We start from the raw sequence: 18234 nt of genomic DNA, 5'->3' as shown, positions 1-18234 counted from the left end.
CAGTGCAGCAATATTTTATACTCATAATGCCACCACTTTTTTTTTTTGGAATGGGAAAGGTGAAGCAATTGGGGTTAAGTGACTTGCCCAAGGTCACACAGCTAGTAAATGTGTCAAGTGTCTGAGGCTGGATTTGAACTCAGGTCCAACTGACTCCAGGGTTGGTGCTCTATTCACTGCACCACCTAGCTGCCCCTGCCCCCACTTTTCTACTGACAGCAAGGAGGTCCTTCTTCATCTCTCCTCTGGAGCCAAAACTGGTCATTACAATTAGTCACCTGTTACAATTACAATTTAATTTTGGGAATTGTGAGAAAACTGTATTGCATTGTTTAAACCTAGCCATGCATGGCTGGAAAAGTGGACCCCCTCATTACAATTAGTGCACACCCCTGTTTTAGGTCTAATGCAGTTTTGACAAGAGGTTTTCAGATGCGTCCCTAATTTTTTTTCTTGGTCCCCACTCAGTTACTATAATAATTTCTTTTCCTTTTTCCTCTCCCCATTCCACTGGCTATTCATGCTGAGGGACACATGGACCTGAGTGGTCCTTATTTCTATCTTTCTTCCTTGTGCTCAACAGCATCAAGCTTTACTTTCCCTCCCTGCCCCCTCTTGCTCACCTTCCTTCAATCACCCAGCTCTCATACCCACATAACCATACTTTCACCCCGGGCTTTTATCATCTGTCACCTGGACTCTCACAATAGCTTGGTTTGGGGGTTGTTTCTTTTTTGGAGGCGGTCATGGTTAAGTGACTTGCCCAGGGTCACACAGCTAGCAAGTGTCTAAGGCCATATTTGAACTCAAGTCCTCCTGACTACAAGGGCTGGTGCTCTATCCACTTTGCCATCTAGCTGCCCTCACAATAGCTTCTTTTTTTTTTTTTAAGCAATTGGGGCTAAGTAACTTGCTCAAGGTTACATGGCCAGTTATTTCTGGGTGTGGTGGTAAGTATCTGAGCCTGGATTCGATCCCCAGGTCATCCCAACACTGGGGCTGGTGCTCTTACTTGTTGTGCTACCTCACAATAGCTTCTTAATGGTTATTCCTGCACCTTCTCTGATCTCTCCTCCACACAGCTGCCAAATAGTGATTCCTAAAGTACTGGAAGGTCTGACCATGTTACTCTCCTGTTCAAAATGCTTTAGGGGCCATATATTGCTTCCAGGATCAAGTACAAACTCATCTGTTTAACATTGAATGTCTTTTCACAGTCTGCCCAGAACATATTAGGCACTTAATGAATGGTGATTGATTCATCCCATCTTTCCAGTAATGTGATTTCCCAACATTCTCTCCAGTGACCCTATGTTCCATCCAAATGGTCTTTTTGCTGTTCTTCAGACTGGACGTTTCATCTTCCACCTCCAGACCTTTGTATAGGCTGTCCCTTATGCCTAGGATGAACTCCTCAACTCTGCCTCTTGGAATCCCCAGTTCCCTTTAAGGCTCATCTCCAGTGTTACCTTGTACAAGAGGCTTTTCTTGGTTTTTCTAGTTGTTAATGCACTCCCTGAAATAATTTTGTTTTATTTACTTATCTAGGTATGTCTTGTTTTCCCTATTAGAGTGTAAAGCCCTTGAAGGCTGGGGTGAATTCATTTTTGCCTTTGCATCTTCAATACCTAGCACAACATCTTGTCCATGGTAGGAATTTACTAAAAACTTATTTGATTGATTGATTAATGGGTATGCTATCTACAGACTAAGACTATTAATTTGTCATAGTGTCAGAGCTGGGAAGGCACTTGAGAACACAAAGCATTGAATGTCAGAGCAAGGAGGGCCATTAGAGATCCTCTCCTCCAACCCCTTTGTTTTACAAAGAAAGAAACCAAGGAAGAATCTGAGTGACTTCTTCAGAGTCATTCTGCTTGGAAGGGCAGAAACAAGCTCTGGAGGTGCCTGGAACTGTGTCATAGGTCCTGCGTCTCGGGGCTTGATGAGTTTGCCTCTTAGTGTTTGTTTTTCTGTCACCCACATGCCCCTTATCACTCAGCATCATCAAACTTATATAACAAGCAAATAAGTTCAGTCGCACCCTAGGGCTATCATGGTAACATCTTGAAAGACTGATGAGCCGATGGCAGCTCTCAAATGCTCGCCCCCACTAAGCTTCTCCCCTGTAGTACTTCCTGACCCAGTCCCCCACCCCAGCTCCCCTTTCTCAGGGGCACTTCCTGCACCCTCCTATCCTGGAGGCACATTGAGAGATCAGCCCGGATTCCTAGCACTCCAGAAGCCCTCTGAGTTTACACTGAAGCATAGGGTAACTCAGTCATACTGACTAGAAGCCTCTTCCTTTTGTTCCAAAAACCAGACAGAAATAGGATCTCCCCTTTGCAAGAAGGAACAGTGAACTATGACCTGGAGACTTAAGTTTGTCTTGGCTTTGCCAGGCAATTACTGTGTAACTCCTTGGATGAGACAAGAGGAAGCTAAACCTCAATTTCTTCTTCTATAGCCTGAGAGGGTCCCTTTTTCCTCTTGGGAGTATTAAATGTTCCAGTGCTTCTAGTCCAGATTGTCTATGGCCTATGTACTAATGTCTCTTCCAGAACTGATAAACCATGTGCTATAATTCCAGTCTCTCTAGATACACATAATCGTGGTTGGTGTGGGGGAGAGAGAAAGAGACAGAGAGAGAGAGACAGAGACAGGGAGAGATGGAGGGGAGAGAGGTAGGAGAGAAACACACACACACAGAGAGAGAGAGAGAGAGAGAGAGAGAGAGAGAGAAAATATAGGTGGTGGGTGGTGTTTCTGCAACAGTTCCTTTGTCAGAAATGAGATCTCCTTCATTGTAGGAATGAATAGGGGAATAGTGGAGGCAGTGCAATAGTGGGAAGTACCACAGCCCGAGAATCAGTAGATTTGGGTTATGGTCCTAGTTCTATTGTAAACTTGACAAGTTGCTTCCTTTCTCTGGGCCTCAGTTTCCCCTATATGCAAAATGAAGGGGTTAGATTAGATGATCCCTTTAAAGTCCCTTCCTGTACGGTATAAACTCAATGAGACTAGGGACTGTTGCCCTTTTGCCTTTGTAGTACTAGCACTCAGCACAGCCTGTGTTCAATTAGTTTTATTGCTTAGTTATTATCCCTTCCACGTTGAAGGAGTGAGGGACATGGTGCCCCCCCCCCCCTCCCTGCCCCCCCCCCCAATCTGGAAAATCTGACTAAAATTTTTTTGTTCCTTCCTTCCTTCCTACTGGATAAGTTTGAATTTTTTCATTTTCTTTTATGGGGTGTTTTATAGTACCTTATTGTAAAATTTGGGTTTTAAGCATTCGGTCATAGGCTCTGTGTTGTCTGCTGGCCTTTGGGTGTTGTCTGCAGCTTCTGCAAAACTCCGCCCAAATTCCCATTTAATTTCTTATGCCAACCTGTTATATACTGAAACCTTGATGGGAATGTTGTGATGTGGAAGTAATAACTGTAATTGAATTAGAGAATTAGACTGGGAGGGAAAGCAGCCACTTTCTCCCTCACTGGGGAGAAGATGGAAGAGGAGAACTTCCTGATGAATTGCAGTGGGTGCTGGATGGTTAACTATCCCAGTCTTCAGAAATCTAACCCATGGTGATGATGGTAGCTCATATTTACCCAGTGTTTTGCTGCTTATTTTACATATATCATCTCATCTAATTCACATGATATGCCCTGTGAAGTAGACAGAGTAGAGATTACCCTCCCTATTTTGTAGATGAGGAAATTGAGGTTTAGAGAGATGGAAATGTGATAGCTCCCAGGCTAGACAGCAAGTCAAAGTAGCAAAGTTAGACCTCCATCCCAGAAATGCAAGTTCTTTTGCTAGTGCAGATTATTTTCCCACTGTACCAGCCTGCCTCTCTACTGTTCTCTGACAAGAGACTGGGTGCCATGTGGGAGAACTCAGGGGCTGGTTGCCTAAGAGTTCATTTTGACTAGAACATTAAGGGCATGAAAGGGAGTGGGGCAAGGAGAGTCTGGAATGGAAAGTTGGGTCAAATGGTAAAGGGACTTGAATGCCAAGCTGAGTGAAAATTTTACATATGACCCTAGAGGCAATTAAAAAATTTTTTTTTATCAAATGCTTTATTAACTTCTAGTTTACATCGTTTATTTCTGCAAGATTTTGAGTTACAAATTTTCTCTCTGTTTTTCCCCTCTCCACCCCCCCCAAAATAGCAGTCCCACAGGATATCCCCTCCTCCAATCTGCTCTCTCCCATATCTTCTCCCATACCCCCTCCGACTTTCCAGTGGGTCTCTATGCCCCAGTGCCTGTATATCTTATTTCCTATTTACATGTAAAATAATATTGATAATAGTATATATATATATATATATATATATATATATATATATGTGTGTGTGTGTGTGTATATTTTTTAAACATTTAATTTTAAAACTTTGAATTCCAGATTCATTCCCTTCCTCCCTTGTCACCCACCTTTACTGGGAAGATAAGCAATTCAATATAGGTTGTACATGTGTAGCTATGCAAAACATTTCCATAGTAGATATATTGTAAAAGACTATCCCCTATCCCACCTCCCACTTGGTCTATTCTCTACTTTGATCCTGTCCCTTTTCAAAAGTGGGTGCTTCCAACTTTCCCTCCCCCCCAGCCTACCCTCCCTTCCATCATCCCCCCTCTCATCCCCTTCCCCCCTACTCTCCTGTAGGGTGAGATACCCTATTTAGTGTGTATGTCATTACCTCCCTAAGCCAAATTCAATGAGAATAAGGTTGACCCATTCCCTTTTGACTTCCTGTTCTTCCCCTCCATTGTAACCATTTTCCCTTACCCTTGAGGCAGTTTTTAAATTGGGGGTCTGAGACATTGTTAGAGCTATACTTTAGGAACACTATTTTGGCAAGATTATTTTGGACTGGCAGCCTCCTCCAGCTTTCCTCTTCAAGTGGGTAGCACCCCATCCTTCCAGTTACCCAGGGTCAAAACCTCAGCACATTTGATACTCCTACATCCATCCCTCTCTGCCTCTACATACAGTCTAATCATATGCATACGAGGGTGTTGGAGAAGTTGATCTCTAATGTTCATTTCTGCTCTACCCATTCTGCCTCCTTGCATGTGTCTGCTCCTCTTGGGGTCATCTCCAATTGTCCTGACCTTTGTCTTGCCACTGGACTCCAATGACTCTGGAGGAGAGACTGAGGCTGATGACTTTGCACAGCCCTGACTCACTTAAATCCAATTCACTTGCAAGTCAAGACATCACCCTCCTGACGTCATTGGTCTTCTTTGAGAATGAAGGATGAACAGCAACAACAGCAGTCTGCTCCTGTCCCCTCACACTGCCACTGCACTAACGCCAGTCTTCATCATCTCTCCCCTGGATTACTATAACCACCTGCTAGGTGATCTCCCTGTCACTAATCTCGCCTTCTCTAATCTATTCTTTACCTCCTCTTCCTCTCTTGCCTATCTCTAGTCAAGCTGGACTACACGCTGTTTCTCCCTCCTTGTTTATGAAGGCTAACCCTCAGACATGTACCTCACTCTCCTCATTTCTGCCAGTTCTGATCCTTCTCTCCCTCCAAGACTCAGCTTAGGTACCAACTCCTCCATAAAGCCTTCCTTCATCTTCCCAGGTGAAAATATCTCTTCCCTCCACAGATTTTCCCAGGGCAGTTTGTCTAGCTATATCCTTTGTCCCATCACTTTCTACCTCCTCTGTGTCCACTTATTCTTCCTATTAGATTGTAAAGTGTTTGAAGGCAATGGCTGTTTCTTTTTTCATCTTTGTAGCTCTCAGAACCCAGGACAGTTCCTTGCACCTGATAAATGTTCACTGAGTTGAAACAGTTGTTTCCGTTTCAGGGCCATGTTTCATGGGCATTTCTGGGAAAAGAGCCTTCAGTGTACAGCTCTTCACCTGGTTCTGTGTGGTGTCCTTTAGTGGAGGGGAAAGAAGAGGTGAGGAGTGGGGCTGAGGGCGGGGGGTGGGTGGGGGGGTGATCCAGTTTGCACTCAGATGCTGCTGCCTCAGGGAGCTAAAGTTTACCCCTTAGAGCCCTTCTTCCCATCTTCCTTTTACCTCATCCCTCATTCCATAGGAAACTATGGCATCTTCTATAATTCTTCCTTCATGGACTTGCTCTAACTGGATAGAGCCCTTGGTTGCCTGAGTACTCTTCAGGCTTTGAAGGTGGAAGGAGGAGTTGCTTCCCACCATGCAGCTCCCCAGGGCCCCTATCTCAGAATTGACTCTCAGGCAATAGGGTCCTCTCCTACCCCTGGGGGCCAATGAAAGAGGGTTGTGGAGAATAAGACTCCAGCTAAAGACCTTCCCTGCTCCCTCCCTACTGCAGCTCAGCAGCTTGGAGCCTTGACCTGCGTCAATAATTACATAACTACGATCCACTGTAGTTGGACTACCACCCTGCCAAGACAAGACAGAGTCCATCAGCTCCTCTTCACCAGGTAAGACCTAAGCAGGCCAATGGAAGGGGGAAGGTCCCAGCCATGACTCTGGGGAATATTGACTTCTTGGCCCAGGTACCAGTTTTAGGGAGGGTTTGGAAGGGAAGGATACTTTCTCCCTCCTAGGATCCTAGGACAGATCCAGGGCCAGTCAGGACAATTCCTAACTTGGTCAGTGGGGGTGCTTAGTGAACATTAACAGCCAATCAGCAAGTCTTTACTGAGCACTTACTAGGTCAGGATTTCTGGGAAAGACAAATGTCTGTTTATGTATGTATAGAAAGCCTAGCTCTAATGCTACCTTCTCCAGGCAGTGGGGTGGGATGGAGTCAAAGGAGAAGGATTTGAATACTGACTTTACTTCTTCCTGCCTGTGTGACCTTAGACAAGTCACTTCTTCTAGGCCTCCATTTTCTCACTTGCAAGATGGAGTTGTATTGGATGATATCTAAGCACCCTTGCAGTTCTACATGCAATGCATTGATCTCTCCACCTTCTGCATTCTCATAGCACCCTTTCTTGTCCCTCTTTTATGGACTTAGTCACATGGTCACCTTCATTGTAGTTATTCACATCCTTGTTTCATTCCGATCTTCTTTAAGACTTGAAGTTTCTTGAGGCAGGGACCATGGCTCATTAGTTTTTCATATCCCTTGTAACTAAAGGTCAGAGGAGGAGATCAGTATAGGCTAGAGTATCAGGGAACACCCATAGGTTCAGGGGAGGTGGAGAGGAAGGGAAGGCCTAGGTCCCAAGGCCAAGGATGAAGAACCGGGGCATCTGTATTCTGTTAAGGGAGTGTTCCTCTTACATTTAACTCGCCCACTCCCTCCACGCTTGTGTTTTGCAGCAACTTGGAACCACATGAAAACTATAGCTGCATCCTTGAGATGGGTACCTGCACAGTAGAACTCCCACCAGACAAAGTACTGACAGTATTCGATGAGTTCACCATCACTTTCCATGGCGGTGTATCTGGAGCCAGCCTGGTGTATCTGTTGGACCCCCAGTATCTTCCCAGGAGGAATAGTGAGTGCTTTCCTACTCCAGGATTGGAGGGATGGGAGGGGAGTATTGGGTATTCCAGGAAAGGAAACCTTCTAGCCTTCAGGAACAGTGATGTGCTAGCTGCTGAGTATGGTAGTGCATGCCTGTAATCTCCGCTCCTGGGGGAGGCTGAGGCTGATGGATCACTTGAGTTTGGGAGTCCTGAGAGTAGGGCTAAAGCTGATTGGGTGCTGACACCAAGTCTGGCATTAAAAAGGTAAATCCGTAGGAGTGAATGGCCAGGTTGTCTGAGGAAATATGAACCAGCCCAGGGTGGAAAAATGGAGGAGGTTAAAGCTTCCATAATTATCAGCACCCAGCTGAGATAAGAAGACCTGGTCTCAAACAAACAAACAAATTCAATGACAAAGAAAAATAAAACGTTGTTGTATCAGACATCTCAGTGGGCAGCTGCAAGCAAGATGGGCTTGGACCCACTGCCTTGAAAGAGCCATGTTACAACCTCTTAGCCTTCATAGGCATGGGGCTTTCTTATCCCCTAGTTGCCTTGCCTGTCCTGCTTCAGCTTTGCAAAGAAAGCCCTAGAGTTAGGAGCAAGTCTGGGGTGTCTGTTCAGAATCAGACTGGAGATCAGGTTTTGGAGGAAAGACCTGGAGCAGACACAGTTCTATGTCCCCTGGGAAGGGAGAAAACAAGGGGTTGGGGAGCAATTAACAACTTGCCGGCAGTATGAGGGAACAAGATCCTCTTAGGACCCTTCCTTTATGGAGGTGGCTGGGCTGGATGACCAGGAGCCACTGTTCTCAGTGTCTGTGGAGGATCAGACAGGAGAGAATTAGTTTAAGGTCTTCGGTTAGACACAGGAAAATCAAAAGCTTCCTACAATGAAGGGATCAACGTCACCAACAGAAGCCTTAGTGCCTCCTTTCTGAAGATTCTTTTTTGGGGGTGGCTAGGTGGCACAGTGAATAGAGTACTGGCCCTGGAGTCAGGAGGACCTGAGTTCAAATTTGACCTCAAACACTTGACACACTTACTAGCCATGTGACTTTGGGCAAGTCACTTAACCCCAATTGCCCTCCAAAAAAAAAGGTTCTTTTTTTAGAGGAGGGAACGCAGGGCAATTGGGGTTAAGTGACTTGCCTAAGGGCACACACTAGTTAAGTGTCAAGTGTCTGAGGCAAGATTTGAACTCAGGCCCTCCTGAATTCAGTGCTGGTGCTCTATTTTCTGTGCCACCTAACCACCCCAATTCTGTAGATTCTTTTCTTTCTTTTTTATTTTTTTGGAATTTCTGCAGATTCTTAAGGAAAGATTCTCCAGCCTTACATTAAGGTAGATAATTGGAAGAGGTGACCTCTTTTGGCTCCTTCCATCCCTAGGATTTTTTCAGGGCACCTGCCCTGACTGGCATCTTTCCTGATCAATCTTTGCCTCTTTGCCATCTCTGTGATCCTGGCCCCTATCTGGCACCCTCTGTCACTGTTGAGCTTTTGGAAGGTGGGACTGGGGTGGGGGTGGGGGGGATGGGAACTCCTGATCTGAAAAGGGCCTGCCTATGCCTGCTCAGTTTCTCCATCCCAACCAGCTAGTCAGAGGTAGCCCCTGACAGCCTTCGGGAGATCTCAGGCCCAGATTCAACTGGGTTCTTTCTGTTCCAGTCAAGCTCGATCCTCCCTCCAACCTGCAAAGCAATGTCAGCTCTAGAGGCTGCATCATTTCCTGGAACCCTCCGATCGAAGAGCTGTACAGGTCCCTCAGCTATGAACTGGCCTTGAGGCAGCCTGGGGAAGCCTGGGAGGTAAGGATGCTGACCTAGATGTGTTAGCATCCCCCAATTCCCCCAGCTTGGGAAGCCTATTGGGCGGGGGTGTCTCGGACATAAGGAGTCTTTCCTAGCCTCTCTAGCCTGCTTACAGACCAAGCCCAACATCCCACTCCTTTCCCCTAAGCCTTTCTTTAGCACCCAAACTGTGTGGTACCTGACCCAGAGAAGCAGGCATGGACCCAGCCCCTGCAATCTAAACACTGCCAACCTAAGACAGACATCCTGACTCAAAGGCCCAGGAGTCCAAGACTATGATTGCTATAAGGCAGGAATGGTCTGGGAGATAGTCACATTCCACACAGACTGGGCCTATGGGGGGTAGGACTATGGAGGCCCAGGATCGAGGCTCTCAGATTTACAAAATATTTTGTCAGATATGAGCTTCAGGCCTGCCCACTGACATGTGTATGAATCCCCCACAGCGGGCAAGACATAAAGATCACATTGAGGGGGTGACCGAGGCCACCATTGAAGCCTTCGAGTTTAGCCCTGGTTTGACCTACGAGGCCCGGCTGCGCTGTCGCCTAGGCTCCCAGGAAATAGGTGAACCTTTGGGTAAGGAGGAAGAAGATTTCAGATATAGGAGCCAATGGAGCGAGTGGAGTCCAGTCCTGCAGTTCCGGTCTCCTAACTCTCTAGGTAGGTGAGCTGCTGCTGCTGTCCTGGTCACTTCCCAGGCTGTGAGTCTCCTTTCTAACCCGTGGGAACATGGAGAGCTTCTGTTTTCTCCTAATGCTCCTGGGACAGGTCCTTCATTCCTTGGCACAACTGATGTCCAGAAAAGAGTAGAACTCCTTTTACCCACTCAGGGGAACAAAGTCCTTGTGCCCAAGCTCCCACCAGTTTTCCCTAGCTGTAGGGGTAGGGGCATGGTGATGTTGAGGAAAGAGACTGAGAGTCAGGGTCAAAAGTAACTCAGGAAACACTTATCTTTTTTTAGAATGTTTTTATTTCATTTTTTCTCAATTTTATGTAAAAACAATTTTTTTAAACATTTTTTGGGGGAGTCAGTCAGGGTTAAGTGACTTTGCCCAGGGTCACATAGCTAGTAAGTATCCGAGGCTAGACTTGAACTCAGGTTCCTCTGACTACAGGGCTGGTGCTCTATCCATTGTACCACTTAGCTGCCCCCTTAACATTTTTTTAAAAATAATTTTTGAGTTCCAAATTCCCTCCTTCCTTTTTTTCCCTTCCCCCTCCTTGAAAAGTCAGACACTTTGATATGGATAATGCAAATATAGTCACACAAAACATATTTCCATATTAGCCATGTTGCAAAAGAAAGTACAGACTGAAAAAGCCAAACCCAAACCCCAGAAAAATAAGTAAAAAAAGATGCTTCAATTTGTATTCAGACTCTTTCAGTTCTTTCTCTGCAGGTGGATAGCATTTTTCATCATAAGTCCTTTGGAACTGTCTTGCAATATACACTTATTAAGTGCCTACTGTATTATTATGTTATTAAGTACCTAGTGTATGGAAGGCACTGTGCTAGGCACTGCGAATAGAAAACGGTCCTTTCCTTCAAGGAGCTTACATTCTAATGGCGGGAGGAGGATATAATATGTAAATGGGTAAGTTTATACATGATCATTTGCCAAGTTAAGAAGGAATACTGATGACTCATGGGAACGTAAAAAACTTCTTGTCTAAGATGACAACTTGATGGAAACGGGGAAGATCTGGCTTACTTTCCAAGCCTTGCCACTGACTTTACCTCGGGCAAGTCACATCTGCCCTCAGAGCTCCCATTTTCCAATGTAAAATCGGGCCATCTCTAAGTTTCCTTTAGACTCTAAAGCCGTATGGTTTCTCCCCCTTTGTACTGATGCCTTAGAGTTTCAAGTCAGGAAACTTCCAGCATCTCAAGTAGGACAGATCAGGTATTCTGTTCAGAGATAGTTATAGCTGGTCGCCCAAAGTCATTCATTCTATTTTGTTTTACAAATTTTCAGTATCTTGAACATGGCAAATTAGTGTCCAGCATGCATATAAGTCCTCAGCAAAAGCTTGCTGATTGTGGAGGTCAGCTTTGTGTTCATAGAGGACAAATCAATAATCTCCCCCCTCCCCTCCCTTACCTGTCAATCTATCTTGGGAGGGCCACAGCATGGGCCACCTTACTGAAAGATGGTCTCGGGGTGGCTTGGTGGTGCTTGGGGCAGCTAGGTGGTGCAGTGAACAGAGCACCAGCCCTGGAGTCAGGAGGACCTGAGTTCAAATCCAGCCTCAGACACTTAACACACTTACTAGCTGTGTGACTTTGGGCAAGTCACTTAACCCCAGTTGCCCTCCAAAAAAAATAAAAGAGAAAAAAAAACACAAAAAAACCCAGTCTCATCGAAGTATACAAAGAGTGATCAGGGAACCCTCCTGTTCTGATGGCCTGGGGCACATTGCATGGTGGGTGAGTGCACTCTGGCTCTGGCTTAGCAGTTTGGGGTGGGGGGCGTGTTCCCTTGTTATTACTATAAGGTCATGGGACTGAGAGTTGGAAGGGACCATAAAGGTCATCCATAGTCTGATTTTTCTCATTTTATATAGTGAGATCCACAGATGTTAAGTGACTTGTCCAAGGTCACATAGCTAGCATTTTTATAATGTTTTTGCATTGCAAAGTGCATTACAAATATTATCTCATCCTCATGACAGCCCTGGGAGACAGGTACCATTATCATCCTCATTTTGCTGATGAAGAATGACTCAGACTGAGATTAAGTGACTTGCCCAGAGTCCCGTAGGCCAGCCCTTATCAGAGGCTGGTTGTGAACCCCAGGGCCAGCTCTGATCTTGAGCTGGGCCAAACCAAGTCTCAGGACTGAGATCTTGACTGAAAATGACGCTCTTTGCACTATACCTCACTGTGTCTTGCTATTTGTGGTCCGGCCTTAGGGCATCCTCGGGCTTCCTCTTTCATCAAACCCATCATTCCTTACAGCAGGCTGCATTAAAATAGCCAGAACCACAGGGTTCATCACCAGTCTAATAATAACATCAGCACTTAATGGTTTACAAAATATCTTGTCAGGCAGGCAGTTAGTCAGTCAATCAACAGACATTTATTAAGTGCCTGTTCTAAGTACTGGGGTACACAATCGAAGGTCAAAACAGCCGCTTCCTTCACGGAGCTCACGTTCTAATGGAGGAGACAAAATGTGAACCACTAGGTGCAGATCAGCTATATCCGTGGATGGGAGATCATCTGAGCAGTCATTAGCTACTCGTTGGGGGGAGCCTCACCATAATCCTATGGGGTTGACCATAAAAGTGTCATCCCCATTTTTCAGAGAAGGGAACTGAAAGTAGGAAAGTAGAAGTGCCGGTGTTAGAACTAGAAGGCAGCCTGAATATCACTTAGTCTACTTCCTCTACCCCTTTATCCGTTTTAGAGATGAAGAAATCTGGGCTCACAAAAGTGAAAGGACTTGCCCAAGGCAATACAATCAATCAGTCAACCTGTAGATAGTATCAGTGCCAGAACTTACACTCATCTCTTTTTTAAAAAATTCATTCTCGGTATGGTTAGGTGGTGCAGTGAATAGAGCACTGGCCCTGGAGTCAGGAGGACCTAAGTTCAAATCCAGCCTCAGACACTTAACACAAAGACTAGCCGTGTGACCTTGGGCAAGTCACTTAACCCCAATTGCCCTGACTTCCCTCCTCCAAAAAAAAGCAAAAAAAAAATTCATTCTCTTTTCAAATTAACAAGCATGTATTTTCTCTCCTTTCCACATTGCCTCCCTACCTTGAAAAAAATAATTCAACATTGAAGCAAACATGGGTAGTTAGGCCAGGAGTAGATAAAGCACCAGACCTGGAGTCAGGGAAGATCTGAGTTCAAATCTGACCTCAGACACTTATTAACTGTGTGACTCTGGGAAAATCATTTAACCCTACTTGCCTCAGTTTCCTTATCTGTCAAATGATCTGGAGAAGGAAATGGTAAACCACTCCAAGTGTCTTTGCCAATAAAACCCCAAATGGGGTAACAAAGAGTTGGATATGACTGAAACAAATGAACAACAGCAAGAACCAGCATGCATAGTCAAGCCAAACAAATTCCTGTATTGGCTGTGTTTCCTTCTGCATCCTGAGCTCATCACATCTCTGTTGAGAGGTGGGTAGCATGCTTTGTTGTCGGTCCTTTGGGATCATGGGTAAACCCACTCAGGTCTCCTTACCTCAGATTTCCTCTTCAGTACTGTCTAGATCCTGTTTCTGCAGAGTTGGGATTTATAAATTTGGAACTGGGAGGCATCTTAGAGATTGTTTAGCCCAGTCCTCTCATTTTACAGGGAGGGGATTGGGCACAGAGAGCAGTGACTTGCTCAAGGTCACATAGCAAGGTAGTATAGGCACAATTCAAACCCATGGCCTCTGTCTCCAAATCTGGTGCTCTTTGCCCTAGACCACAAGCCAGAGGTCAGTTTATCAGTTTATGGTGCAGTGTGTAGCATCCCTTGGACCTCACCGGGCCAAGTTCTTTGGTTCTCCACTTGGGGCTGCTGGCTATTACGTTCCCAGTCAGTGCCCATGAGAAACTGCAGCTGTTGGGACTGCCCACGAGCTGCAGAAGGGAGCATTCTTTTTTTTTTTTTTGGTCTTTATTAATTTGTTTACTTTTAGTTTACAAGATTCATTACCACAATTCCTTGAGTTTCAAATTTTTTCTTCCTCCCTCCCCCCTCCCCCCCACCATGGCGGCATACAATCAAATATAGGATCTGCAGATACTTTCACATTAGGCATTAGTCAGGTTATAAAGAAGGATTGTAACAGATGGAATGAACAATGGGGAAGAGGAAACAAAAACCATACAAGAAGACGAAAAAGGGCAGGTAGTTTGCTTCAACCTGGGTTCAATCGCAGTTCTTTTTCTGGATGTAGACATCTCTCTCCATCATGAGTCTTTTGGGTTTGACTCATAACCCTGCATTGCTGAGAAGAGTCCAGTCTATCAGAGTTGGTCATCACATATAGGTTGTGTCTGTAATTGTGTACAAATTTCTCCTGGTTCTACTCTTCTCACTCAGCATCAATTCGTATAAGCCTCTCCAGGTAAATATGAAGTCCATCTGCTCCTCGTTTCTTGTAGCACAATAGTATTCCATAACATGCATGTACCACAACTTGTTCAGCCATTCCCCAATTGATGGGCACCCAGAAGGGAGCATTCTTGTTAGCACTATGATTCGCTCTTATCTCTTCATGTTTCCTGACCTGATTTCTAAGCGGGCTTGACTTTGACTGGGGCTCAGCTCTGCTGAGGGCACTAGATCCCCAGATATTCCTGGTGAGTCAGAGCTCAGGAATGGGTTTGTGTGCATTTGTGGCTGCAGCTGATTCGCACAATGCAGAGAACCCCTGTTCAGTGCTGGCACTGGTTCCCAGCTGCAACAGGCTGACAGCTGACTTGAACACAGTAGTTGGCATTAGCTGATAAGGACCACTCCTGACCCCTACCTCCACCAGGTGTATGAGCTGGGGCACAAGCATGACCCCTTGGCCAGGTGGTTGGTCACCTGTAGGGGAAGGGTCTCTCTCTGGAGCACGTGGAGATAAAGAGTTGTCGCTGTCTCTATCATGAACTCCTTAGGGTTCAATCCTTAATAAAAGGATGTGTTCTGTGAAGTTTGGATTCATTCAAAGGGCTGCACTTGAGGACCTAGAGGGCCTTGAGGCCGCAGGTTCCACACCCTTACCTTAGACTAATAGAAGGCATCTGTGGCTCCATTCGGTTACTGAGAGCAGTGGGAGACCATGAGGAGCTCAGGCTCAACATGTAATTTTATGCTGATGCTTGAGTGCTTTATTGTGTCAAAATAGAACAGATTTTTGTCTTGGCCCAAGACCAAATCTTACCAGGAATTCACTAGCTTGCTTTGAAAGAGAGTCTTACATGGTATAGAGGAAAAGATCATAGACTGAAATCTTAAAAGTTTCCTTATTTTACTCATTTCACAGATGAGGAAACTGAGGCACAGAGCCATTAAATACCTTGTCTAGTGTCTCACAGCTAATGAGTATAAGAGGTGAGATTTGAACCTATGTCTTTTCAATTCCAAATCCAGAGCCCCAATGCTCCATGTGGCCTTTCCAAGACTAGGGTCAGAGACCATGGTTAGATTCCCAAATCCAGCACTTAGTAGCTCTTTGAACCTTTCAATTTTCTGAATCTAAGTTTTCCCATTTGAAATATAGGAACAATAATACTTGTATTACTTACCATTGTGTGGAAAGTGCTTTGCAAAGTCCCATGTTTGTGAGAGCTATTGTTATTATCATTCTCCTGTTTTAAGAAAACGGCAATTTAAGAAGACAGGAGAATTGGGGAGAGGGAGGAGGGAGAAGCCAAGAATAGAAGATAATTGGAGGGAGGAGGATTTGCTCAGAAGCCCCTGAGAACTGCTTGTTATACCCTGGCATACAGCCAGGGTTGGGTAGGGTATCACCTGCAAGGTGGGAAGGAGGGGGCTTGGAGCTGGCCAGGATTCAGAAGGCAACGAGAACCTGGATGGGTGGCCAGACTGCCAAATGAGGCCCATAGAGTAATAGCCACAAGCTCAAACAGCAGCCCTAACTGTAGGGGTGTCGATTTCTCTCCGGGTCTAGCTTTAGCCTTCACTTTTTGTCTTCGCCTTTTGGGTGGGGAGAGCATTCCAGGGACAGGGGGACGGGGTAGGTTTTTTCTTAGAGCCTGAAATAGAGAAAGCCTGGAGCTGTGGCTGTCGCTCATTGTGACTCCATACTATCAACTATTTGAGCTCAAAAAGGGAGGATCCAGTTATTCAGTCAGTCAATAAGCATTTATGAAGCACTGTGTGCCAGGTACTGTGCTAAAGGATACAAGATACAAAGAAAGGTAAAAGACAGTACCTGCCCTCAAGGAACTCACCATCTAACCAGGGAGACAACATACCAAACCACTATGTACAAACAAGCTATAGACAGGATAAATTTGAAATAATCCAAAGAAGGAAAGTGCTAGAATTTCAATTGATGGGATCATGGGCTTTAGAACATGGGACCTTTAAGATCACCTAGTTCAGCCCTTTCATTTTATTAGAGAGGAGTAAAGCAAGGCCTAGAAAGAATTAAATGACTTGCTAAAGTTACGTAGCTAAATATGGCAGCTAAGTGGTTCAGTGAATAGAGCACTGGGCTGGGAATCTGGAAAACTTATCTTCCTGAGCTCAGATCTGGCCTGAGACATGCATTAGGCTTGGAGACAGGGAGACCTGAATTCAAATCCAGCCTCAGACACGTATTAGCTGTGTGACCCTGGGCAAGTCACTTAACCCTGTTTGCCTCAGTTTCCTCATCTGTCAAATGAGCTGGAGAAGGAAATGGCAAACCACTGTGGTATCTTTGCCAAGAAAATCCCAAAAGTCCCAAAGGGTCAGAAATGACTGAACCACAACACAGCCAATAGCGGAGTTGAGATTTGAAGCCAATTCTCCTGGTTCCAAATCCAAAATTCTTTTGGGTCTGCACTCACTTGCTCTCCCATCCAGTTCAATTCAAATTATTTCCATTCAACTTGGTCAGTCTTTCCTGAGCACCAGAAATGTGGCCAGCACTATACTCGAGTGTTCCAGGGAGACAAGAATTAGAAGACATGTTGGATGTGTCTGTGCAGCAGCTCAAAACCAACCGTCCCCATCTAAGGCTGGCTCTGGGGATCCATCCGTGTAGCAGAAAGGGCACAGGGCTTGGAGCTACAGGCTCTGAGTTGGAGTCCTTACTGAGCTGAATGGTTCTTCTTGCTTTCAGTCATGACCCCATTTGGGGTTTTCTTGGCAGAGATACTGGAGTGACTTGCCATTTCCTTCTCCAGCTCATTTTGCAGATGAGGAAATGGAGGCAAACAGGGTTAAGTGTCTAAGGCTGGACTTGAACTCTTGTGATTCCAAACCTAGCGTTCTATCCACTGCACCACCTAACTGCTCCTCATGGTCCTTAGCAAGCCACTTAACTTCTCTGAATGTCTGTTTCTTCATCTGCAAAATGGGATCATAACCTCTGCCCAACTTTTCCCAAAGGACTGTCGTGAGCATGGCATGAGATTGTGAAAATGAACATGCTTTGGAAAATTGTACAAATGCCCAGCATTCGCCCTCACTTCTTTGTGAGACAAGGTGATCTGCGAGGACTATCAGCCAAACATTTACAAAGCACTCCGTGGCTCACAGTGTCCCTCATGTCCATGATCTCATTTTATGCCCACAACAGTCCGGAGAAGCCACACAGATTTCTCCAATATTAAGTTATCTCCCTTTTACAGATGAGGAAACTGAGGCCCACAGAGAGAAAGAGAGAGAGAGAAATAAATTGCCTTACACAAGACCACATACTGAGTTAAGATGATGATATAAGACAGTAAGTGGTTTGTGTTTAGCTGTGTGGTACAGACACTGTGTCTCCTCCTCCCTCTGACAAGCTGGCGTAACAAGGGGGAGATCTTCAGAGCCTGAACTTTTATTCTCTCATCTCCTTAGAGGCATGTTTTCCCCTTACTTCCAAAAAAAAAAAAAAAAGAAAAAGCCCATTGTCCTGGAGAGCTCTAGAAATAAGCACAGACCCATGAGATTCTTACTGTCTTAATGCCTGCTTTTTGCTAGACTCTCTGATAGTAGCAACAGCTGGCATTTGTGGAGTACTTCAAGGGTGGCTAGACATTTTATACATATAACCTTTTTTTTATCATCACAACAACTCTAGGAGAATGATGCTATTATTATCCCCATTTTAGAGATGAGGAAGCTGAGGCAGACAGAGATAAAGAAACTTATCCAGGGGGCAGCTAGGTGGTGCAGTAAATAGAGCATTGGCCCTGGAGTCAGGAGGACCTGAGTTCAAATTTGGCCTCAGACATTTAACACTTATTAGCTGTGTGACCTTGGGCAAGTCACTTAATCCCAATTGCCCCTCCAAAAAGCAAAAAAAAAAAAAAAAAAAAAAAAA

At 45.2% G+C, this 18234-nt stretch overlaps 1 protein-coding gene across 1 annotated transcript in view; it reads left to right on the top strand.

Annotated features, from left to right (window-relative positions):
- LOC138176706 (interleukin-9 receptor-like) overlaps positions 1-18234 on the top strand; it is a 78403-nt gene that overhangs the window by 43383 nt on the left and 16786 nt on the right. The window contains exons 2-6 of the mRNA XM_069107524.1: positions 5832-5927; positions 6323-6434; positions 7285-7463; positions 9104-9243; positions 9693-9909. Of these exons, the coding sequence (XP_068963625.1) occupies positions 5843-5927; positions 6323-6434; positions 7285-7463; positions 9104-9243; positions 9693-9909 (733 nt within the window). The 5' untranslated portion in view covers positions 5832-5842. The remainder of the gene's footprint in view (positions 1-5831; positions 5928-6322; positions 6435-7284; positions 7464-9103; positions 9244-9692; positions 9910-18234) is intronic.

The sequence above is a fragment of the Petaurus breviceps genome, unplaced genomic scaffold, assembly GCF_028583685.1.
Source record: "Petaurus breviceps papuanus isolate PSGF00001 unplaced genomic scaffold, PetGlider_PUasm1.0 138, whole genome shotgun sequence".
Lineage (NCBI taxonomy): Eukaryota > Metazoa > Chordata > Mammalia > Diprotodontia > Petauridae > Petaurus > Petaurus breviceps.
This window is presented reverse-complemented; position numbering and strand designations above follow the sequence as displayed.